Here is a 25780-nt window from a genome sequence, read left to right as displayed (position 1 = left end):
TTACCAGACCGGACGTGCCCGGGCGATGGTGGTGTGGATGCGTGGCCTGATGTAATCATAGTAACCCTGGTTTTTGTGCTCCTCTTGGCACCACACCAGTTCAGCCTCCGGATACTTATCAATCTCTGCTTTTACCAAGTCAAATGGGAATGGTGAGAGCTGCAAAAACATTAAAAGTTAGCTAAATTGTGAAGCTGTAATGCTATAGAATAGAAATATACATTTTGTGACAACAGTGTGGGGAACGTTCCCTGACGTTCGGGATTCCCTGATGACGGGAGTGTGATTGTCAGGTGTCCACAAACTTTTGGCTAAAGTGTGTACATGTCTAGTAGAATAATACATACGTTTCTGCAGTAAAATGGCACTCATTCAGTATAATAGTGCATAATACATTAACACAGCATTAAAACGTAACACTCATTATCATACCAACACCTTCCTATATGTTAATATTGTACTACAAGCAAGTTTTATTTTTCAAATCTGCAGCAGTGTTTTGTAAATGTAAGTGTCACTAAAATCAGCAGCGATCAATGATCTAAAGAACATTATGATCACAGAATTTCAGCTCCTTGCATGGTCTTGTTCAGCGTATGTCTGCATAGCACCTGTTCAATGCGTGCAATGGCCACTGTAGCCTCCATTTCTTTGTTCTTGCGCTGTTTGGTCAGGTCATAGTACACCTTCCCAGTGCAGAAGATTATGCGCTTCACTCCAGCTGGATTCTGGGATGCTAAGCCCTCCTCTGGGATCAAACGCTTGAAGTGTGTACCTACACATCCAAACAACACAAACCTTTTCATAAAGGTAAAAAAAAAAAAGACAAAAGTTTGTGGACACCTAACCATAAGATTCGTATGGGCTTTTCGAACATCTCATTTTACATTTAGTCCCTTTTGCTGTTCTAATAATCTTCTGAGAATTCATTCGACTTATTGTATGCTTGTGAAGATTTGTGAACCATATTTTGCTTTGTGCACAGGGGCATTGTCATGATCCAACAGGTATGGGTCTTCTAGTTCAAGTGAATGGAAAATGTTATGCTACCACACACGAAGACATCGAGTTGTGAGCCTCCTACAGTTTGGGGGAAAAACTACATATAGCTGGAAAAAGTCAGGTGTCCCAATACATTTGTCCATATAGTGTACGTTAAAGTGCAGTGACCAGTAGTTTGGTCTGTGTATTAACGCAATCTCTGTTTGAAGTACTTCACTCAGAAACAAAGGAAAAATCAATAAAACTACATTAATTAGATGTAAAATGGTCAAATCAAGGCTCAAAAACTAATTCTCTAATCCCAAATAACTGAAAAGTCTCCAATACACTCTTTCGCTATAAAAGTCTTTGAAGGCAGAAATACACAGGAAACCTGCACACAGAAAGTGGGTTGCATGCAATACATTTTAGGTATAACAGGATCAATCTTTCTGTCAGAAAGGAATGTGGCACAATCCAGTCTCATTACAACCCCACCGTGTCGAATAACAATCATTAATTCATTGTTGTTTTATATTGAAATGGTACTGCCCTAAACTTGATACAAGAAAAAAATGTTTCAGTGGCAAAAATTTTTTTTTAATGTATTAAAAGCACTCACCTTGGAGCATGTCATCGAACGTGGACTTGGCTTCTGGGTGGCGTAACAAGGATTTGGGCGTGAAAATAATGAGCTGTAGATACAAATAAAAAGAGTTACACATTTTCCTTTTTACTACAAGTTCAGAAGAGATACATTTTTTGTTGTTTTTATAAATAAATCACTTTATCTGCATAATAAAAATGTCCTAAAGTATTAGTAAAGTGACACGAAATGTAACAAAATATGATACATTTTTCTAAGTAATGGGAAATCAAGTCCAGAACAGATCACCTCAGCAGCCTTGCAGCATTTTTGTAAGAAAGAAATAATATCCTGAAGTCTAAATAGTAACAAGCCAGAATCTTTCAACAAGGTAAGAGTCTCAGGTTTATATATTACCATTTTTTGTTGTCCAGTGACATTTTGTTGGGTTTAATAAAATAAAATTAAATGAAACTCTTAAGAATTTAAAAAAGTCTAAAAGGAAATTGGGTTAATTGGTTACCGTAGTAGCTGGTAGAATTTACATGAACTCCAAGAATACAAGTAAACTTTAGGTATTAAATAGTGAAGTGTGTATGTGTGATTTTAGCTCTCACAGGTTTGCGAAAAGTTTGAAGGATCTGCCTCCTTAGCACATGAAAGTAGTTGGCTGGAGTGGAGCAGTTCACTACAATCCAGTTACAGTCATACAGGTTCTGAAGCTCAAAGTTTGCTGTGATTTTCTGAAATGAATAAAAAATAGCAGCAGTCACACAAGTATCTTTTACTTGACATTTGCACCAACTGAAAAGTATATTGTGTTAGACCTACAGGGAAAACATCAGGGTCATCATTGCACATCTGAAGAAAACGCTCCGGACGTGCAGAGGAGTGTTCGGGACCCTAAGTACATCCACTGTGTGTTATGACGAGTTAAGATTTCAAATAAATAAATAGAATATATTAGGAGAACTGGAACAAACCATTCCCTCCATGCCATGGGGAAGCAGCAGAACAATGCCATTTTGGCGCACCCACTTGGCCTGGCCAGCACATATGAACTGGTCAATGATGCACTGGGCTGTGTTGTGGAAGTCTCCGAATTGTGCCTCCCAGAGCACCAGTGCATTAGGGCTCGCCATTGCAAAGCCCAGCTCAAAGCCTAGATAAAAATTACGGTTAACAATCACACATTATAGGTAAAAGTTGTCTAAGAATCCATCCCGATAACCAACTGTTATCCGTTTACCCATGCATGTCATGTGAACCAATAATGCCAGACTGCATTCAGTGTTTGAAAAAAATTCTGTGATCTAAAACATTTACCTAATACCCCATACTCAGAGAGTGAACTATTGCAAACAGTGTAAGGAGCCTGGTTTGGGTCGATGTAATTCATAGGGATGCAGGTTCTCTTGTCTACCTTCTGATCGTGCAGAACATGGTGGCGGTGGCTGTGGTCAGGACAAAACAAGTCCATTAAAGAACCTTCTAGCAATCTGACAAATTTCCAGTCATGTCATAGTTAAACAATCAACACTGCAATAGGAGCACTGATGTGAGAAGAACCTGAAGGTGCCTCTCTCCACGTCTTGCCCACTAAGCCGAACATGGATGCCCTCCTTCAGCAGGGAGCCAAACGCCATGTACTCGCCCAGGGCCCAATCCACTGTCCGATTCTCTACCATCGCCTCTCTGCTCCTCAGGATGCGGCTCAGACCTTGTAGGTAGAGAGAAACAGATTTGAGAAGTTGTTAAAGTTTGTAGAGTGAAAGTGATAATGAATTATACTATATATATATATATATATATATATATATATATATATATATATATATATATATATATATATATATATTTATAAAAATTAAACACACCTCCATGGATGGTGAAACCATCAACAGGCACAGTAGAGGCCACCTTTCCAATGTGTACAAGCTGCTCTTCCTTTAGACCAGTGGAGGGACAGCTCATGCTCTTCGGCTGGCCATCCAGCATGAAGAAATCTGCACACCCAGTCATTCCCATTTAAGTCAATAAGACTACAACTAGGATGCATTTCTTTTTATCACTAGTACAGAAGTAGAATATGTGAAACACCTCTACGAGAAGGTTATGAGCAACTCTATAGTAGAAATAAAGAACTTAATCCATGACACACTGTCACAGACACATACCAGGCCAAGGAGAGTCAAGCCAGTGCTTAATGTGGAGGATCTTCTTGTCTTTGGAGCGAGCATAAGCCTCCTCGCAGATCTTGTCATAACTGGCAACCTCTTCCTAATGGTGCACAGAAAAAAAACATTCGTTTTATAATTCCAAAAATGATCTACTATTCTTTTAATGAGTGTTATGTGCTAAATTGTGATTTCACTGTAGACAGACATCATGCCATCTGACCTCATACTCCTGGCTGGTGACAACTCCCTCTGATATGAGCTTTTCAGCATATTTCTGCAACACAGGCTTCTGCGTTTTAATCTGTTTATACATCAGAGGCTGAGTGAACATTGGCTCATCCATCTCGTTGTGCCCGTTCCTCCGGTAACATACCTACAAGTCCATCCATATATTAAAATAGAAAGAGAAACTGAACCAAACACATAAGATGTAAATGGTACTACGAGGTAATGCTTTTCAGTAGGAAAGAACAAGGAGACTGCAGTTTACCAAGTCCACTACCACGTCTTTATGGAACGTCGCCCTCCACTCGGCAGCAACATTGCACACATACATCACAGCCTCTGGGTCATCGGCATTGACGTGGAAGATGGGGGCATTAACCACCCGAGCCACGTCAGTGGGATAGGGGGAAGAGCGAGCCATTCGTGGGTCAGTGGTGAAGCCGATCTAATAAGGCAACACAAGGTCATCTATAAAGTCATCCGTAAATAGCCTGTTTTCATGGGACCATTTCATATATTTGGGTAGTATCCAGTAAAGATTTTAAGCACATGAATTTCACTTAATGGCAGTGGTGGACAAAATACACAAAGCATGTACTTGAGTGAAAGTAGAGATACAGTAGGTAAACTATTACTCCAGTAAAAGTGCGCCCTTTAAACCTTCACTTGAGCAAAAGTATTTGCTTTAAAATGCACTTAAAAATTCAAGTACTATGATTTATTATGGCAAAAATGTCTTATTATCATTTTAATCACAAGACTCTTTGCTTAATCAACTCAGTTAATGTAAAAATACTTTAATGTTACTCTAAGCACAACAATCTATTAATAGAATGATATTAATGAGTCAAACACTGATTGATATCTAATAAATGATCATGAGCCCAAAACCTCCTTTTCATTGACTTCAAAAAATCGTGCAAAAAAGGCCAGAGTGCTGTTGCAAGTAAGAGTCAGAAATTTCTTCCATCATTTATTCCTCTTATAATCTTCTGCTTGCTGTTGAACTGATGTATGTTTGGTGGCTTGCTGGGTGCTTGACCGGTTACGTTTTTATCCACTAAAAAATAGGAAGAATGTTTGATTTCACAAATGTAGTTAAATGTAAATAAAAAAAATTTAGAGTAAAATGTTAAATACTTGACTTGTAAATGTAAAAGTAAAGGACAAGAAGAAAATATTTCAGTACATATGTACAGTAATGAATTACAGTTACTTCATTACTGTCCAACACTGGTAATTTTATTCAGTCATGTTTTCATTTACGTTTATATGCCCACAAAGTGTTTGTATGGTAAAATACTAAATGCTAATAACAATAAAAAAAATACGGAGATTATTCTGCGACCCACTGTTTTGTCACATATTTAACTGAGATTTATGATAAATATAGCTGAAACACAAAAACAAAAGTGTTAACAAAAATTTATAGACACCTGACCATAACAATGTAATGTTTTTTTTTCCACATTTAGTCCCTATTTGCTTTTAAAATAACTTTTACAATTCAATTCCACTAAACTTTGGAGTGCGCTTGTAGGAATTTGTGCTCATTCCCCCACAATGGTGTTAGTAACGTCAGGTACTGATAGAGGGTGATGAGGCCTGGGGTGTAGGCAGTGTTCCAATTCATCCCAAAGGTGTTCAATAGGGTTGAAATCAGAGCTACATAACAGGCCACTTAAGAACTTCCACTCTAAACCATGTAAATCATATCCTAATGGAGTTTGCTTTGTGCACAGGTGCATTGCCATATTGTAACAGGTCTTGATCTCCCACTTTTTAAAAATTGTTATGCTACTGCATCCAAAGACATCCTATACAATTGTATGCCTCAAACTTTGTGTTAACAGACTGAGGATAAACCACATATGGCTGGAAAAATCAGGTTTCTTTTCTCCATATAGTGTAGCTGAAGGTTTGCTGTAGCTGACTTAAGCAGGTTCATCTGAAATCAGGGGATGGTACACACCTGGTTGTTGACTACCACATGTACTGTCCCATGAGTGGTGTAGGAAGGTAGATCACTCAGGTGAAAGGTCTCATACACAATGCCCTGGCCAGCAAATGCAGCATCTCCATGCAGCAGGATAGACATCACCTGTGAGGAAGGTGGCAGGTGTTTTCACATTAATGCTGCACAATTGTACTCTTAATGAACATTTCCTATAAGCACATTTCACAGCAACACTGTAGTCTGCTCTAATGTAGCAGGTAAAAACATTCAAGATGTCTATGTTGCAACCCCTGTTCTCATAAAAGTTAAAAGCTGGCCAGCTAAGATTCTACAGAACGAAAGTATGTATAGAACATATGTAAGAAGAGTTTAAATTACAGGAAAAACCTGAGTAACTGAATGAAAAGAAAGTACAGATCTTTTTCAGTCTACAGAGAAGGCATATAAGTCTCCTTTATTCAACTATGTTCCCAAGACGTAGAAGAGAGAATGAGTGGTATATGTCAAGAGAATGGTACTGAGGTCTGACAATCTGCTGGCACAGATTGTGTCCTCTAAAAGGGAAGTGTCAGTGAAAAGCCATACAAAATTATTGTATACCCTAATTGAAACATTTCTAATGTGAGTGTGTGTCTTTTAGGATGACTGGGCCTTTCATGGGACCCAAAAGCTTTAAACACTTCGTTGTTGTTTGTTTTATTTTGCCACCTGCCTGTAATGTCCCAATTTGCACAGATATTGAAAGTAATGTGCATTCCAATTTAAAGTCAAAGACTGTATGCAGAATTTTAGGATAGAAATTATGTACATTGAACAAGCATGCAACAGACTTTAAGTTAAACAAGATATAAGCGGTTTATTATGTTTAATAATTTACTATGTATTGCCTAGGAGATCATCTAGAAGGAAAGTTTGTGTTATGATATATATGTTAAGTGCAGACCCTGTTGCCTTCAGTGTCCCCACAGTAAAACTGCTCAGCTTTGGTCTTGCCCTGCACTACTGGGTTTACTGCTTCCAAGTGAGAGGGATTGGCCACCAGGGACAGGGTGATGTTACGATCAGTCACACGGTTAATTCGTCTGTGATACATCCCCAGGTGATACTTCACGTCACCTGAACCCTGGCAGACAGACAACAGAAAGGGAAACAGAAAGAAAACAGAATGAAATGCTGGAAATGTTCCATATTGTAGAGGTTCAACTTGTTCAGGTTGGCAAATACTAAGCAGGACAACAGATATGTGCAAGATCCCCATAAAACCACTGGAATTCGAATTCTTTAAATTTCTTTCTTTTTATACTTGGATTTAGTCTTCTCATTTAGAAGGGTGTGACTAAGGCTGGCTGACATTATAAAACAGATACTGTGAAATTGTTTGTAAATTATTTTACTATCATTATATTTCATATTTGTTATTATTATTTGGGAATATTAAACATTACTAAATTATGATTATTGAGAAAAATGAGAGAGAGAGAGAGAGAAGGTTGGATTATGTGGAGATGGTGAAGCAGGAAGGAGTTGTGGTATTGTATAAGGAAGTCAGAAGTCTCAGAGAAGTATGTAAGGGTGGTGCAGGACATGTATGAAGAATTGTGGTGGAGTTTGGACTGCATCAAGGATCGGCTCCGAGCTCTTTCCTGTTTGCAGTGGTGATGGACAGGTTGACGGACGAGGTCAGACAGGAGTCTCCCTGGACTATGATGTTTGCGGATGATATTGTGATTTGTGGTGAGAGTAGGGAGCAGGTTAAGAAGAGCCTGGAGAGGTGGAGGTATGCGCTGGAGAGAAGGGGAATGAAAGTCAGTAGGAGTAAGACAGAGTACATGTGTGTGAATGAGAGGGAGGGCAGTGGAGTGGTGCGGTTGTAGGGAGAAAAGGTGGAGGAGTTCAGGTACCTGGGGTCAACAGTGCGAAGTAATGGAAAGTGTGTTCGAGAAGTGAAGAAAAAAGTGCAGGCAGGGTGAAGTGGGTGGAGAAGAGTGGCAGGAGTGATTTGTGATAAAAAGTTAGAGAGAGTGAATTTCTTTGGATCTCGGCATGTAAACAGATGTGGCAGTAATCAGGCCTGGGTGTGGCTTGAGGTATGATAAACTCAAGTGTGATAAACCACAGTTTTAACAGGGGGGCACACACTTTTTCACACAGGGCTATGTAGTTTTGGTTTTGGTTTACCTTCATTTAAAAACTGGTGTTGTGTTCACTTGTGTTATCTTTTACTAATATTTAAATTAGTTTGATGATATGAAACATTAAAGTGTGACAAACATGCAAAAAAATATTTTTAAATCAGCTTGGATATTTACTGTTATGAGCAGTCATGATTAGTGTGACAGAGAAATTGAAAAAAGTTAACCTCGTCAGCAGCCTCGAGCTTGGAATCAAACTGGCAAAAAATTTGCTCCAGCTCTTTACGGATGACGTTGGCCAGTACATTCAAACGTCCTCTGTTGGAAAAAATATTGATATGAAACTCGCTTGATGCATGCAATCTTAAACTTACCAAAGCTTGTGCAATGACTAAAAAGTGGCAAACATTTAAACCGAGAGGAAGAAATTTGAGAAGTGTCCAAGGTACCTATGGGGCATGCCCAAGATCACATTCTCTACGCCATTCTCACTAGACTTGTCAATGATTGTCTTAAGGGCAGGGATGAGTGCTTCGCATCCCTCAAGTCCAAAACGCTTCTCTGAGGACCATTTTCTCTGCAGGAACTCTTCAAACCTTTGAGAAGCAAAGAAAATCCACATAATACAAAAAAATTAGCATGTCTGCGAAAGGAACCACAAAACTCATTTCATTTCAGAAAATACTGCCCACCGAGTAGAGCGAACCATGCGGGCCAGAAGATTTCGTTTCTCCTCTAGAGTAAACTGCATCGTACCAGGCGTTTCATACTTCCGCCGGATCCATTGGCACTGCTCTAAATTGTTGATGAACATAAACTCCACTCCAATATGCTGACAGTAGGCCATCTGCAAGCAGGGGAAAGCATTTAAACATTAAAACAACCTTCCACTGCAAACCAATCTGTTCATAACCATGCAAGAACAGAACAGTGTTTAAAGGAATAGTTCAACACTCAACTATAACTTTCAGTACTTGGGTTTAAGTACAATTAGCAAAAACAATGACAGAGTGTTTTTTTTAATACATTTTTTTTATTTAAAAAAATGTATCCTCCTTATTTTACACACTTTATTAACAATGTTTATTTATTTAAGCACAAAAAATATTTTTAGAATCTTTTTTTAACCATTACATTAAATAATATGGAAGTCATTTCATTCCTGTTTTCACAAGTTCGAGCAGCTCAAATTAACCTCTTTTGTTTTCTTACTCAAAAATATAAACCCAAACAACCCCCCCCCCCCACACACACACACAAAACCCCCCCCAAAAAAACACTTTTGCATGATACTGAGAAACCACAAACCAGAACACCGTCATGAAGACTTTCTGATGTTGGAAACTTTTACAATCTCTTAATTATGACTGTTACACTGATGACTTTGTCTGTGTACCCTTAATGAACGAATTAAATAAATAAATAAATCTATTTTAAAACAGTATGGCATTATTAATTACATGCTTACTTTAAAAAACGTGTGTTAAAATGTGTAACAACCTTGCATGGTCTTCATCACTGTACACACTCTCTTAATTTTTTAAAAAATAATAAAAAAATTGCCATCATTCTTTCCATATACCTCACTTTCATTTCAACTGATCACAGTCTGCCTGAACCAAACCTCTAGATCCAACATGCTTAAGTATCATGAGTCAAATACAGCAATGTGGAATGTGCACCTCTAAACGGTGGATAATCTCCCTGAGTGGCAGGACGCTTTCACTGCCCCCGATGAAGGTGGTGGTGGGAAGTCGGAACACTGTATCCAGGTCCGAATCACTCAAACCGTAGAAACCTGAACACAGAGACAGAGAAGACTAAAAAAAAACGTCACCTTCAACAAACATACCCAAACCAGAAAGAGAAAAAGAGAAAAAAGAGCAAGAGAGAGAGCGCATGAGGGAAAAAAATCATGTTAATGATGCATGCAGAGAATATGAAAGACAGCAAAAAAAAAAAAAAGGCATGTACTGTAATTTATGGTCACTTTTTTCCATTGATGTGTTCTGGAAACTGCCTTACGTTCTACAAGTTGACATTCTAGGTGAAAAGTCGGCAGATTTTAGTGATGCATAAACACCAGATTCACAAGAAGAACTTTCTTCAAAAGGCCTGTGTCAAGACCACACCTTACATGAAGTACAAAAATAAAATAATAATAATGCATGCCTTGATTTTCCTGATTTGTCACTATACAAATATATACACTATATATCGTACTTAAATAGCCACAAGCACTGTTTTGACATAACCAATTTCTCAATTATTGTACAGGCTCTAAATTTGAACAAACTCAATGTCCTTACCTGCTCAAAAAAAACAAACATTTTTTACATTATTTTTTATCTGTAATAGAATGAAGGGAAGATACAGTAGCAAGCGGGTTAATGTGTCCTCCAAATCTAAAGTAAAAATGTATTACACTGAACTCTGAGGTCAATATTTTGAAGACTGCAAACCTACAAGTCAATTGTGCACGATTAAATTTGAATGAAACCTCTTTAACATGCTCCTCTCCACAGCACCACTAAAGCATCCAGGGGCTCGGCTGAACGCCTACATTTACATTTATGGCATTGGGCAGACGCCTTTATCTGGAGCGACTTACAATGATCTAGTTCATACAACTGAGCAGTTGTGGGTTAGAAGCCTTGCTCAACGGTCGAGCAGTGGCAGCGTAATGGTGGTGGGATTTAAACTCACAACCTTCTAATCAGCAGTCCAGCATCTGAACCACTGAGCTACCCCTGTTCCCACAGCCTGAATCTTCAGACAGAAAAACAGCAGCCAGTCCTTGTTTGAGTGTGGGAGTTGTTTTGCCTCTAACCATAATGCTAAAAGGAAAGTGAAAGCAGGAAAAACCATTTATAATCACAGAAGAGTCACAATGTAAGAATGTAACCCTGTGTGAGCATCCAAAAGCAGAGATATCAATCCTGATACCGGTAATCATAGAACTGTTTGGTGGAACACAAATTATTTTTTTATTTCCTCTTTGACAAATTAGCGCTGCTGAATATGTCAAAAAAGGCATGAATACATTTTCTATTACGGAGGCTGTGATTTTACAGGTTTGAAAGTAAATCACAGGTTTATTTAAATGCACTCTTTCTAATATGTGATCGTTTCTATAGTAACAATGCACTAAAACTTGTGATGATTAATATGTTGACATTTTAGGTGAGGAGACAAACCCAGGGCCTAATCATCCCCAGCTGGGTCACCTGGGTCAGGGGTCTTATGTTGAACACCTGATGAACCTAGACTTGAAGTTTTTCAATGGCTTAAATGAATATCTTTTTAAATACTAAATAGTTTCCAATGACAGCACATCGCACCATGCTGATTTCTCAACATTTAGACTATATGGACAAAATTATTGGGACACCTGACTTTTCCAGCCACACAGTGCTTGTCAACAGTTTGGAAATACCTACTGTAATTTTTGAGATACAACCACGTTCCTTTTGTTTATATGCAACAACACTAGGTAGAGGGCAAAAAAGAGACAAAAAAATTGACAAAATTTGACATTTTTGGCTCAAATAGAAGACATTATGTAAGACAAAGAGCAGGAAAGAAGATATTACCTGACTGCCTCACTCCTACAGTCAAACATGAAAATTAAAGCTTAAAGGTTGGGAAGTAGGGAATTCTGGGTGCAAAGAATAATGCCCCGACATGCAGAGGTGGGAAGTAATGAAAAACAAAATACTTATTGTACAGAAGTTGATTTTTTTGGTATCAGTACTTTACTTCACTATATATATATTTTTTTTACTTTTACCCATTAAATTTTTTACACAAATATCTGTACTTCCTACGTCTTACATTATCAAACCAGACTCATTACTTTTTTTTTTTTATCTATTTGGTTACATAATTAATATTTTATATTCTCATTGCATGCAATTTTCAGCCCATCAACCTATTTCTTGTTATTGCGCGATTTTTTCAACCTGCCACTGATGCATCATTTCCTGGCTCACACACACCACAGATGTAGGCTACTTTAAAAAGATAACAACAAGCAAGGCAGAAGGCAACAATAAGTATGGGGGGAACGTGAATGAGACATTCGTGATCACCTGGGCCCGGTTTTTCAAAAGGTTTAATCCGGATAAAATTGATTCGGATTTAGTAATCCTTTTTTTTGCGATCCGTGATCACGTAATCCAGCTTACTTCTTGAGCCAGTTTTTCAAAGCAGCATCGGATTGGATCAATCTGATCCGGATAGGAACTTTTCAGGATCACCAAATCTGGATAACCAGTGCTCAGACAGGATAGGAAATCACAATGTAGAACTATAGATATGTAAAGAGCAACAAGTAGAATAGCCAGTGTGGGGTCAATATAAGTTTATTATTATTTGAAATGAAAACACACACATTTAAAAGAAACTAAACACAAGAAAAAACCCACCCCATCCTCTTCCAGCAGTCCGCTCATCTGAGACCTACAACACAAACACTGTACATTGAGGATATTTATAACAAGTTTCAAATATAGATGTATTGAATTGAAAAAAAGACTTAATGTCAAATACTCCACAATAATTTCAGACTTCCTCATCTGATGTGGAGAGACCAGCTTGTCTTTAGGAGGCGGATCTCAAGTCTGGCCTTGGTTTGCTGCAGTTTGGTCAGAGTCAGTTGTTCCTCTGCCAGATGAAGCTGTGCTTCTGCCCTTTCAGTCTCTTTTTGCAGAAGTGCCTTGTAATCATCATCTTTGTTTGATGAAGGGCGCTTCAAGCCTTTGCTCTGAGATCCTGTGGCAACTACCACTGGCTCAACCAATGAGGATCCAGCTTCTTCCTCAGGAACAGAGCTGAGATTCAATATAAATACGCTCTCTGGATCAGCCTCAGGAGGAACTGGCAGATTCTCCTCCTCCTCCTCAATCCAAGGCTCGCCATCCCCTACAACACCTTGAATACCACGGAGAGCTTGCGACTTCTCACCTCCAATTATGTCGAGGACCACATCTGTGTAATCTCCCCTCTTAAATGGCTCGTTGCCTGTTTGTGGGTTTTTTGCTTCAGCATGGTCCTTTGTTGCCCTGGCCTTAAGATTCTTTCACCGCAATTTGATTTGGTCTGTGGTCCTCCTCTGGCCAGACCCTATGGCATTCACATTTTCTGTGATTAAAATCCAAATATCATTTTTCTTTTTGTTGGTATCCTTAGCAGAATTAAAACTTCCCACTATTGTTCCATAATGGCATTAAACACCCTCTAGTAGTGCATTGGTTTCAGCAGCAGTGAAGTTACAGCTTCTTGAGTCCATGGTTCCGTTGCTTTACTATAGTGAACATTGTTCATCAATTATAGGCCTTGGGTCCAATTGCCTTAATTGAACACAAGCCAAAACTAATCAGTTGTAATAGGTGTGTCTGAAAAGACCAACTACACAGCCATATAAATCAGCCTTTCTCAGAGGATTCACAGAGAGACAGTGAAATGGCAGGTGTTGTCCACCGCCACCACCACTTTGCCAGGAGAGGATACCGTCAATGGGTGTATGTTGAACGTACCAAGCCACTGGAGCAATACACCACTGAGGAGCTGTATGTCCGGTTTCACTTTGGGAAGGCTGATATAGAGTACCTTGTGAACCTTCTCAGGCCAAAACTTCAACACAGAACCCAAAGGAGTCACGGTCTGTCTGTGGAAGACCAGATCCTCATTGCTCTCCGATTTTATGCATGTGGGACTTTCTATCAGGTTGTTGGTGACTATATGGGATTGGTGAAATCAGCTTTGTGTGATGTGGTGAGAGACGTGTCAATCGCACTGGCCAGCCTGGTCAATTAATTTGTTTCTTTTCCAAAGGACAACCAGATTGCCCAGGCCAAGCACAGCTTTTTTCTTTTGGGGAATATGCCCAATACTATTGGAGCAATCGACTGCACACATGTGAATATACAAGCACCTTGTGAGAATGAATGGGAGTTTATAAACAGAAAGGGGAGGCACAGCATCAATGTCCAACTTGTGTGTGATGCTGACCTCATCATCACCAACTGCGTTGTCAAGTGGCCTGCGTCTGTCCATGATGCACGCATACTGAGGGAGAGCGCTCTATATAGAGACCTCCAAACCAACCAACCGGATGGCATAATATTAGGAGACAGTGCCTACCCACTCCTACCATGGCTGATGACTCCTTTTCTAACAGCAAATACACCGGCGCAGGCACGCTTCAACACTGCTCATTGCAGAGCAAGCTGTGCAATTGAGTGTTTAAATGGAGTTCTTAAGAGGCGCTTTGCATGCCTTAACTACCTGAGAGCGGAACCACAGAAAGCATGCAACATAACCCTTGCTGTATTGTCCTGCACAACATCGCTACTAAGCGCAATGTCCCTCTCTGTGCTGACAATGATGCACCTGAGCCCCTTGGAGACCCTAACCAACCTCCTGCATTCTGCCAAAACGAGCAAACAGGACGTGCAACAAGGGACGCAATAGTTAGACACTATTTCTGATTTGGAATTGTTTTGGATTTAAAAAATTAGTGATTGCCATTCTTTGCATTTTTGGGGTAATTCTGTAATCATTGCATGCATCACTAATAAATATTCTCAAAACAAAAATATTTTCGATTGTGATGAATATATACAGTATATATCAATTAGTGACAGAATAAAATGTATTGTTTTTTTGTCAATTTTTACAGCTGTTTGGGAGATTATTGTATGAGGCCAAACTCTTTCTACTTTGCTGTAGGCCTACTGAAAGGCTGAATACAGTACAGACCAAAAGTTTGGACACACCTTCTCATTCAAAGAGTTTTCTTTATTTTCATGACTATGAAAATTGTAGATTCACACTGAAGGCATCAAAACTATGAATTAACACATGTGGAATTATATATGGAATTATATACATAACAAAAAAGTGTGAAACAACTGAAGAATGTCATATTCTAGGTTCTTCAAAGTAGCCACCTTTTGCTTTGATTACTGCTCTGCACACTCTTGGCATTCTCTTGATGAGCTTCAAGAGGTAGTCACCTGAAATGGTCTTCCAACAGTCTTGAAGGAGTTCCCCGAGAGATGCTTGGCACTTGTTGGCCCTTTTGCCTTCACTCTGCGGTCCAGCTCACCCCTAAACCATCTCGAGTGGGTTCAGGTCCGGTGACTGTGGAGGCCAGGTCATCTGGCACAGCACCCCATCACTCTCCTTCTTGGTCAAATAGCCCTTGATGCCTTCAGTGTGACTCTACAATTTTCATAGTCATTAAAATAAAGTGAACTCTTTGAATGAGAAGGTGTGTCCAAACTTTTGGTCTGTACTGTACGTTAAAGCCTACCTAATCACTGTAGCCTGACGGATGAACAAATAAAATTAAAACCTTATGAATAAATAGGATATCTTGTAAGATACTGCATGATCTAAATATAGTATTATTTTATACATTTTTAAAGTTTTCATTACATTTTGGGCATGGAATCCACGCTGAATCCACCCTTCTGATGGGATCAGTTTAATCCAGATTTTTTGGATCAAAGTGATCCAAATCCTACAAAAAAGTTCTGAAAAACCCAAACTAAAGGTTTGATCCGGATCAAAACCAAGATTGGATTACATGATCTAATCCGATTATGTAATCCGTTTTTTCTTTTGAAAAACCCATTTTCAAGATTTGATCCAATCGATATCCAAAATCCTAGTGGATTACTTTTGAAAAACCGGGCCCTGATCATCATCTTTTCTCTACTTGTGTTTTATATGGGGGTTGTTCATCCTGGATACATTCAATAGGTAACAAAATTTGAAATTTGTTTCTATTAATATAATAATATATTGAGGTCCAGTTGCCAGCGTGACAATAAAACAGGTAGTAGTAATGGCTACTTTTTACATAAGTACATGTCAGAACCCAGACTTCTTTACTTTAACTTAAGTGAAAACGTGGTCATTGAAAACACGAGTATTTTTACTTCTACTTGAGTGAAGGATGTGTGTAGTCTTTACCATTCCATACTTCAATGCCATACAATTCCATCTAGACTGTGGCTTATTGGAATCAACCTAACTATATAACAAGACCAAGCCAAGTCATGACCTGAACAAGGCCTGCCCAGTCACTGAACCTAAATCCTAATAAACGTCTCTTGGATGAAGTGGATATTATATCCAACTAGCAAAGAACACTTTTGCCAAGTTTTACAAGCAGCAATGTTTGACAACTGTCTGGCTTCCAAAACTGTTATTCAAGCTAAGGGAGGATTTATCTCTACATTTCTAGATTTGTTTAGTCAAAGTAGATCTTCATAGTGTTTAATAACCTAGTTTGGTGCATATAAACAGAATAAACATGCATGTCTCTCAAAAAAAGAAAAGACTAGGTGTTTCCAAACTTCTGACAGGCACTGCGTGTGGTTTTTTTTCCCTAAATGGTTACCCAAATTGACACAGAATTGTACAATATGTCTTGGCTGTATTAGCAGTACATTGTCTCATCACATACACTAGGAGATCCAAACCTGTTCCAACATGGAACTGCCCCTGTGCATAAAGCCAGCTCTATAAAGATATGATTTACATGTGTAAGCGTGGAAGATCTTGAGTGACCTGCTATAGAGCTCTGACCTTAACTCTATTGAACACCTTTGGGATGAATTAGAACGATGACTGCACCCCAGTCCCCCTCAACCTCCATCAGTACCTGACTTTACCAACACCCTTGTGGCTGAATGAGCACAAATCTCCACAATCACACTCCAACATCTAGTGGAACATCTTTTCCTATGAATTATGGCCTTAGGGACAAAACAATGCAGAAACTGGAGCCAAAAACACAACTTTTAAGCTAGATAACCTTTATGCAATTAGTCTTTTGTGTCACCTGATTAGAAGTGTGTTTGGGTGTAAACTCTATAAATGACATGAGGACAATTCAAAGTGAAATACAAAGAGTGTTGTTCAAGGAAATACAGACAGCAATTCCAGTAACACAGCAGTGAGAAAAACATTGCGGAAGGCTCTAAAAAGAAAATAAGCAACTACATGAAAGACAACAAACAGCTACAGGTCACGTGAACAGTTTCCAATGGGCAAACATACAGGATCGTTAGACTTCCTGCTTATTCGGTCTATTCCCCTTTCCCCCTACTGAACCTGTAGTGAACTTGGCCTACCCATTGAAAACAGCCAAGTCAGGCTGAAGTGACATGTCATGCAAGGTAAAGCAGAGTCGAGCATAGTGTGGATGAACGTGCAAACTTTTTGGACAGGGTAACATTAAATCCCCAAAACCCCTCTCTTCACGCAGACCCGAGACGTAACCTCACCAAGCTTACTGGAAGACGTGACAATATCCATGGGGACACACAAATCAAGATCAGCATCCATAATTCCCAAGGGGTCCAGCTGGGCAACGTGATGCCCACGTATCTGTAAGAGTTTAGGTTTTAAGGATAGATAAGTGATTAACAGGAGAAAGAAGAAGTAGAGAGAAAGAAAGAGAGAGAGAGAGAAAGAGAGAAGAGAGAGAGAGAGAGAGAGAGAGAGAGAGAGAGAGAGAGAGAGAGAGAGAGAGAGAGAGGACAGTAATCCAAAAGAAAGAGAAACAGTAAAAGCCAAAACAGCCAGAAAGGATGAGACAAAGGATGAGAACAGAAAGAAAAAATAAAAGCAAAATGAACACAGACTGGTCAAGGTTGCTCAAACAGACACGACACCGCACAAGAGCTTCTCACCCACTTGGTGGAACCCCACTGTAACCGGGGAAGCGTCAAAATTTACACAATTGATGCCCAAAGGATCAAGTTTGGCCACGTGGTGACCTCTCACCTGCAAACAAGGCAACAGAGCTATCTAAATAACTGAGTGTTTTATTACCACTTATAATGGTAAGCAAATGCTATATTATTTTGGGGGATCTTATTTTGTGTAGTTTTACTGTTAATAAAATAAATTCAACACAATGTTCTGTCTGGACAGCGTTCAATTAATATGAGGAATAACAAAGTAGTGTAGACATGATTTAATTACGAGTTAAAATTATACTGGACACATTCTAAATAACAACATTAACTATAAGTAATAATACAAAAAATATATTTCAGCTCGTACAATTACACAATTTCATATCGGCGCAGACAAATGCATTAGTCTGTTTTCACCTATTTAAAAAGGGGAAAAACAATTAACAGGATCAGTAATAAAGCAGCAAAAATTCACATCATTGCTCATGGACTGTATTACAAAGTGTATCTTGAATAAATAAAATAATAATAAGTGCCTTAGTGAACACAATTTGGTGCCTTTATGTTCGGGAAAGTGAGATGTCTACCTGGTATGCACGGATGAGAGACTGCACAGCCAGGTGGTCCTCAACTAGCTTCTCTACTTTGGCTTGAGATCCAACTAGCTCCTGAGGAAGCGCTGATGTTATCGCTGCAGGTGAATAAGGACTTTGGTAGGCAGTGCCAGGTGGAACGCCAGCGTTAGCATTGCGAAAGAAGGTGTCCCAAGACTGAGTGACAGACGTGAACCAGAAACACAACTGTTAGGTAAATGGTATTACAATATTAAAAACCCAAATAAAAAAAAATGATTAAATAAATAAAAAGTTCTAGATTTTAGGCCAAAGAACACAACAAAAAGTTTCCAAATTTTGGGACCATTTCAAACTAAAACATAAGGAAAACATTGTACAGTGAGTTTTTAAAAAATATTTTTTAAGTAATTGAAATAAATTTTTATATTAATATTTATGATTTTTTTATTCATATATTTGTATTTTGATGTAATATGGCAATTACATGCACTGAATGAGTTTTCACAGATATTTTTGTCTGCAATTTCAGCAATAAAAATTTAAATTTTTTTAAAAAGGAAAAACAAATTACTTTCATTTTCATTTTAAGAGACCGGTTATATTTTCTCTTGTATATTTAGTATTGCTTTTTAATATAAAAAAAGTACTTATTTTCTGATTACTCGATGGAATAATCGGTGGAATACTTGATTACCAAAATAATCAATAGTTGCAGCCCTACTATAAACCCACCTCTAAAACCATTACTTGACTTAGAGATGATTCAGTTACACAATAAAATTGCTAATTTGTGTGTGATTATTCAATTTGACAAAATTGAATAATTTTTACTGGATTATTTACTGGATTCAAATGAATCAGTTACATTGAGATTGTAAATTGGAGTCTTTACTCAACATCAACACATACATTTAACATACAGCTTCCATTGCTTGTTTGTAGAAATATATTTGCATATACTGAACATTGTACTGAAAAGCATACCATGTTTTGGCCTTAATGCACATTTTTTAACCAGCTTACCTTATGTACACTCCCAGGGTTCTCCAGCCATGCATAGTACATCTCCTCCAAATAGTTTGAACTTGTACCATTGAGGAAAGGCTCGGCAACAACAGGCGTCGTGTAGCACCTGGATGGCTGAAATGTCCTTAGTGCACAAGCTGCTGACCTCTGCTGCAGAACATTCTGAGTCCCCTGTGCAGCTGTGAGAGGCCGAAGACGAGCAGCACAAGTCCTTAAGTGATACATTGCAGTCTTTAAATCAGCTCTGCTCTTCTTTACCAATCCAAATGCACAGCCAGAAGACACTCCTTAGTGCCAAAACAAAAAAGGAACCCCTCGCCTGATGTTAACAGATGTCCTCTTGTCTGGGCGGTTCCACAAGCTGAACTGGCAAAAAGCATTCAAATATTTTAACCATCAAACTGGTACAACAACATTCATCAGTGTATTTTTGCCATGTTACACTATAATAATCTGTCTGGTACTAATAATGCACCAAGTCATGCAATATCTTACATATAGCACAAAGAGGTCCTCGTTCTTTTCTTAATGCAGAAATTTCAGCTGAATGTAAATAAACTATCACATGGACAAAAGTACTGGTAAACCCAAATTGTTATTAATCAGTTGGAGTTATATAATGTCTTGTCTAGCATTTAATTTTCCATTTACTTGAACTAGGAGATCCAAACATGATAGTTCCCCCTGTACACAATGTAAGCTCGATGAAGATATGATTTACATTATTTGGACTGAAAGATCGTGAGTGGCCTGATATAAAGCTCTGACCTCAACCCTACTGAACACCTTTGGGATGAATTGGTAAGCTGACTGCACCCCAGGCCTCCTCACTCTACAGCAGTACATGACTTTACAACACCCTTGTGGCTAAATGAGCACAAATATTCACAACCACACTTTAAAATCTAGTGGAACATCTTTCCAAAAGAATGTTGTTTTTAATAACAAGAGCATATGAGGACTAAATGTGAAATGGTATGTTCAAAAAGCACTTACAAATCTTAGGGTCAGATGTCCACAAACTGTTTTTCTATATGCCATATACAGTATCTCACAAAAGTGAGTATATTTTAGCAACCATTTTAGTATATCTACAAAGAGGACAATACTATAGAAACGAAACTTGAATATATTTTAGAGAAGTCAATGTGCAGCAGTACAGATTTACTGTCCTCTAAAAAAATTACTTTTTCTCTGAGGAACTCTCTAAAGATTTGTGAATTAGAATTATTGCTCCCCACAAAGATGGCCTAGGCTATAAATAGATCGGTAACACCCTGAAACTAAGTTACAGTACACTAGCCAGGGTCACAGAGGATTTCCAAGATGGATTCCACTCAGAACAGGCCTCGCAAGGGTCGATCAAAGAATTTCAGTCCTTGTTGCATGGCTCTCATCCCAGAAGAAAGTCCCTGTTAAAGCTGGCTCACATAAAAGCCCGCAAACCGTTTGCTGAAGGCAACCTGCCCAAGAGCATGAATTACTGGAACCATGTCCTGTGGTCTGATGAGACTAAGATAAACTTGTTTGGCTCAGATTATGTCCAGCATGTGTGGCGACGCCCTGCTGAGAAGTACCAAGAAAACTTGCCTACAGTCAAGCATGGAGGTTGTAGCATCATGGTTTGGGGTGCTTCAGTACCAGTGCTGCTGGTACTGGGGAGCTGCGGTTCATTGAGGGAAACATGGATTCCAACATGTACTGTGACATTCTTAAGCAAAATATGATGCCTTCCCTTCAGAAACGAGGCTGCCAATATATTTTCCAATATAACAAGGACCCCAGACACAACAGCATGATGACATCTGCCTTTCTGAGGAAGCTGAAGGTGTTGGAGTGGCCAAGTATGCCTCCAAACCTGAACCCTATTGAGCACCAGTGGGGCATCGTCAAGCGGAAGGTGGAAATGCGTCATGTGTCTAACATACAGCAGCTCCGTGATGTCATTATGGAAGAATGGAAGAGGATCCCGGCAACAATCTGTGCAGCTCTGTTGAATTCCATGTCTAGGAGGATTAAGGCAATGCTAGATAACAATTGACAAATGTTATCTTTTCTGTGGTAACATGCAGATGCAAAATCTGGACTATAAAGAAACAAGACAGAAGACAAACAGACACCTTTAAAATGTGGTGCTGGAGAAGGATGTTATCAATACCATAGACGGGCAGAAGAACAAACGAGTCAATTTTGGAAAAAAATCAACACAGACATGTCACTCGAATCAAGAATCATCAAACTATGACTTGTCTACTTTGGACACATCATACAAAAAGAGCGATCACAAGGACATCATGTTTGGAAGAACAGTAGGAACAAGGCAAAAAGGAAGACTAGCAACTCGATGGCTCTACACAATTACAATAACAGTGAAGAAGACCCTGGCTACCTAACTAGAATTGCACATGTTCGAACTTCCTATAGATTGTTTATCTATCAAGTCACCATGGTTTGAGATTGAGCCGAAAGCCAATAATAATAGATAACAATTGTGTTCACACAAAATAATGACACTTTGGACACAGTTATGATATGTTCACATAGGGCGTACTTACTTTTTGGCCGGTTAATTTGACAATAATGACTGTATGTTGAGTTATTTTCAGAGGACAGTAAATCTGTACTGCTATACAAGCTGCACATTGCCTACTATAAAATATATCCAAGTTTCATTTTAATAGTATTGTCCCTTGGGAAAATACACTAAAATGATTGCTGAAATGTGAGGGGTGTACTCATTTTTGTGAGTTTCAGTATATAGGGTAGGGAAAACAGTATTAGTTAATAGCAAATAAGAAACCATTTTCGTTCAATATTCACAGAAAAGTGTTCAATTGAATATTGTATGGCAATCAAATGATGTTACACTAAACATTCACGGTAAAGTCACAAGATGGAATTTTGTTTTGAGGTGCATTATTACCTTTCATAAAAGAACAACTTTCTGTGAAGGTTGTTCTTTCTAGTGCTGTAGTTATTCTGGTTGGTTTCTTTATCTTTTTCATGCTATATGTACTTTTCTGCTTATATCAGTCAAAGCCTGTGTTGTACATTCACTGTATGTTTATTTAGTGCTAGAACATCCAGCACTCAGCAGTCCTCTTATCACTTATCACCTCCCTGATTAACTGACCATAAGTCAATGTAAATGCTCATTAAAACTAAAATAGTCTAAAACTTACAGAAACTAAATATTTTGCTGCATCTTTAATGTGCCGAGTCCTTCAACTGTTAGGCTTATAAAATAAACAGAAAATGTCAAAACATCAATCAAAATAGTAGAAATTTTCCTAAACATGAAAAGTTCCTGGTTGCAAAATGTTAAAAGAACAGATAAAAAACTAAAAAAAAAAAACCCTGACCTACCCACAGCAAATCGCACACCTTATTGGCCAGTCAGAAAAAACAATCAAATTTACAATAAGAGAACAGCTGTTAAATCAACATGCCTGTGACAAACAGCAATACTGTTTTAATACACTTACTATACAGTTATTGTTTTAAAAAGAAACCTATACATCACTCACCACAGTTTGTTCACTAGCTGCTTGATAAAAGACAAAAGTTGAGTCGTTCGTGGTTTTTCCGACCTTGTACCTCGAACACACTGAGCTCAAAAATGACCTCAGTCTAAACGCTGACTTCCCATTACAGACTTCCAAGATAAGTCAAATGCAAGGAGTGTTCCAACTGACCATTAACCTTGTTCCACTCACACGTCTTGTTTCTTAATGATATTAATAATTATTGAACAAACAATAATGTTTGCTTTTATAGAAATTTTAAACATTTAATCACAAAGACAGACACACACAACTGTGCATCAATGTTTAGGCAGTTCAAATCATTTTAAAACTGCTGAAAAGTGGAAATGATTTCAAAAATAAAAGTGTTATTTACACTGCTCTCTCCCAGGCAAAGATTTCGAAGCAGACTGGGGTTTCAAGATATATTTTTGTTTGTTTTTTTGAAAAAGCACATAGAAACGTGGATCAGAGATGCAGTGGTCGGCCAAGAAAACTAAGACACATCATTTGTTTATTCCTCCAACATTGGAAGGTCCAGCAGTGCCGTAGACAAAGAACTGGACGAAACCTGCAGAAGTCTGGCCAGAAGCGCTCTTCATGGAAATAATTTGGGCCAAAAAGCCATACCTCCAACATGGAAACAAGTTGTTTGCCAAAGAGCTGGAGAGTTGCACAATAATAAGTGTCTGCTGGCAACAGTAAAGCATGGTGGAGGTTTTTTGCAAGTTTGGGGCTGAATATTTGCAAATGGAGTTTGAGGACAAAGCTGTGAAATACTGGCAGTTAGTTATCCATCATTCAATACCATTAGGGAGGCATCTGATTGGCCCCAAATTTAACCTGCAGCAGGACAAAGACCTCAAACACACAGTCAATGATATTAAGAACTATCTTCAACGTAAGAAGAACAAGGAGAGCTGGGAATGATGATTAGGCCTGCTCTCAACATTATCGAGTCTGTCTGTGTGCAAGTGTACCCATAATTTTTTGACGCTGTTTTGCAGGCAAAAGCTGGTCACACCAAATATTGATTGGATTTCTCTTCTGTTTGAAATACGAAAAGCATTGGGGCAAATTATTTCTTCATTATGGTCCATTTGGACCATTTAACTACACACAGAGCACTGTGTAGCACCGCATGCTAAACTCTGGAGCACTTTGGCCAGGTAAACACAGAAGACGCTGCAGAACAAAAAATGGCGGAACAGGGAGAAAACAGTGAGGGCGAGGAGAAGATTTTTAAAGTAAGGGATCATAATCAAATACAGCATACATTGCGTTTACATTTTTTTTTAAGTAATTTGAAATAAATTTTTTTATTTTGTTAATTTAAGATTTTTTTTATTTCTATATTTGTATTTGCATTTTATTATAATATGCCAATTGAATGAACTAAATGGGTTTAGTTTTCGCAGATATTCTTGTCTGCAATTTTGGCAATGAAAAAGGAAACAAATTAGTTGTGTGACTTAAGAGACCCGTCTTATTTTCTCTTGTATATTAAGTATTGTTCTTTTATAAAGAAAAAGTGTGTAAAGTGGCTTAGGTACAACTTTGGGAATGTTCTTAAGTGGCCCAGGCAGATTTGAACCCTATTTAACATCTCTGGAGAGACCTGAATGTGGCTGTCCACTGACGATCCCCATCCAACCTGATCCATCTTTAGGATCAGGATTCGCCATGAAGAATGGCAGAAAATCCCCTAATCCAGGTGTGCAAAGATTGTTGCATCATACCCAAAAAGACTTGAGGCTGTAATTGCTGTCAAAGGAGCTTCAACCAAGTACTGAGTAAAGTGTCAGAATATAATGCACATGTAATTTTTCAGTTTTTCTTTTATAAAAACATTTTTTAGAAATTTGTTTCAGTGTATCATTATGGGTTACTGAGTGTAGATTTATGGGAAAAAATTATCTATTTTAACAATTGTAATATCAGGCTGCAACATAAATTTGAAAAAAAGTTAAAGGGGTCTGAATACTTATTATATACTTATTGATCTATTCTGGATCTTCTTCATGGAACACATCATGACATGTACATGACCATATCGGCGTAACGAATATGCAAATACGCAGTGACGTCACCTGGACGCTTCGCGCAGCGTTTTATACAGACGTCAGCTACTTTCCCCTGAAAGAAGTTAACAACACTGCAGCTATGCTAGCGGGAGAAAACAACCCCCTTATTCTGCTCATTTTCTCGCCGGTTAACTGCCAGCGACTGTTTCTGTGGAAATGAGATAATAACCGTTAGCTAAGAGCCATAGGCATGGCGCTGGGAAGCATTATAACACTTTTCAATCTTGCGGCTGGCTAAGCTTTCTCCTGATAAATGCAGTCAATGATTAGAAACAACACTAGATATTAGGGACTGTGAAGGGAGTCCAGGACTAATGCAATAAACAGAAATTAAAATGAAATAAAAATAAACTAGTTAATAAGACATACAGCAGCGTGTATGCGAGCAATACAGTAAGACCAGACCAGGTGCCTGACATGCGCACTGATGGCTGCAATACAGTTAACATTGTATGTAACGGCTATAAGGTGGCTAACCAATATATATATATATATATATATATATATATATATATATATATATATATATATATATATATATATATATATATATATATATATATATATACTCACACACACACACACACACGTAATGGATTAGCTCATGATCTTTGAAAGTTTACCTTCTCTTCCTCGTGACCGTGATGGAGAATCTTCACAATTTTGACAGTTCAATTTAACGTTTTACACAATTGCTGGAATTCTCGACGTCATAGCCAGCACCAGCACTATCACTGGGGTGTGTGTGTGTGTGTGTGTGTGCCAAGTTTCAAACACCGGCAGCTCATGGG

The 25780-nt window shown here is 38.4% G+C and overlaps 1 protein-coding gene and 1 pseudogene across 17 annotated transcripts in view; one reads left to right on the top strand and one right to left on the bottom strand.

Moving 5' to 3' along the window:
* Positions 1–25780, bottom strand: part of ogdhb (oxoglutarate dehydrogenase b) — a 26782-nt gene extending 1002 nt beyond the window's left edge. The window contains exons 1-23 of one of the 16 annotated variants that reach the window (XM_083569278.1): positions 25613–25770; positions 19379–19747; positions 18368–18550; positions 17776–17865; positions 17364–17466; positions 9744–9859; positions 8754–8908; positions 8511–8657; positions 8289–8379; positions 6873–7052; positions 5945–6073; positions 4238–4417; positions 3968–4120; positions 3745–3847; positions 3445–3573; positions 3137–3287; positions 2894–3021; positions 2551–2729; positions 2399–2470; positions 2185–2310; positions 1604–1676; positions 612–775; positions 5–159 (exon numbers count right to left, since the gene is read on the bottom strand). In XM_083569278.1, coding sequence (XP_083425404.1) covers positions 5–159; positions 612–775; positions 1604–1676; positions 2185–2310; positions 2399–2470; positions 2551–2729; positions 2894–3021; positions 3137–3287; positions 3445–3573; positions 3745–3847; positions 3968–4120; positions 4238–4417; positions 5945–6073; positions 6873–7052; positions 8289–8379; positions 8511–8657; positions 8754–8908; positions 9744–9859; positions 17364–17466; positions 17776–17865; positions 18368–18550; positions 19379–19606 — 3035 coding nt within the window. In that variant the 5' untranslated portion in view covers positions 19607–19747; positions 25613–25770. Of the gene's footprint in view, positions 1–4; positions 160–611; positions 776–1603; positions 1677–2184; positions 2311–2398; positions 2471–2550; positions 2730–2893; positions 3022–3136; positions 3288–3444; positions 3574–3744; positions 3848–3967; positions 4121–4237; positions 4418–5944; positions 6074–6872; positions 7053–8288; positions 8380–8510; positions 8658–8753; positions 8909–9743; positions 12153–15759; positions 16076–16260; positions 17319–17363; positions 17467–17771; positions 17866–18367; positions 18551–19378; positions 19748–25612 lie in introns of those variants that run through there. The other 15 variants (XM_083569288.1, XM_083569286.1, XM_083569287.1 and 12 more) reach the window with 15 other exon arrangements.
* LOC310741518 (putative nuclease HARBI1) lies at positions 13303–14552 on the top strand (annotated as a pseudogene). The gene has a single exon. The product of its transcript is annotated as a putative nuclease HARBI1 (transcript).

This window comes from Silurus aristotelis (assembly GCF_946808225.1).
Source record: "Silurus aristotelis genome assembly, chromosome: 18".
Taxonomy (NCBI): domain Eukaryota; kingdom Metazoa; phylum Chordata; class Actinopteri; order Siluriformes; family Siluridae; genus Silurus; species Silurus aristotelis.
The sequence above is the reverse complement of the archived record's forward strand: the minus strand, read 5'-3'. Positions and strand labels throughout refer to the sequence as shown.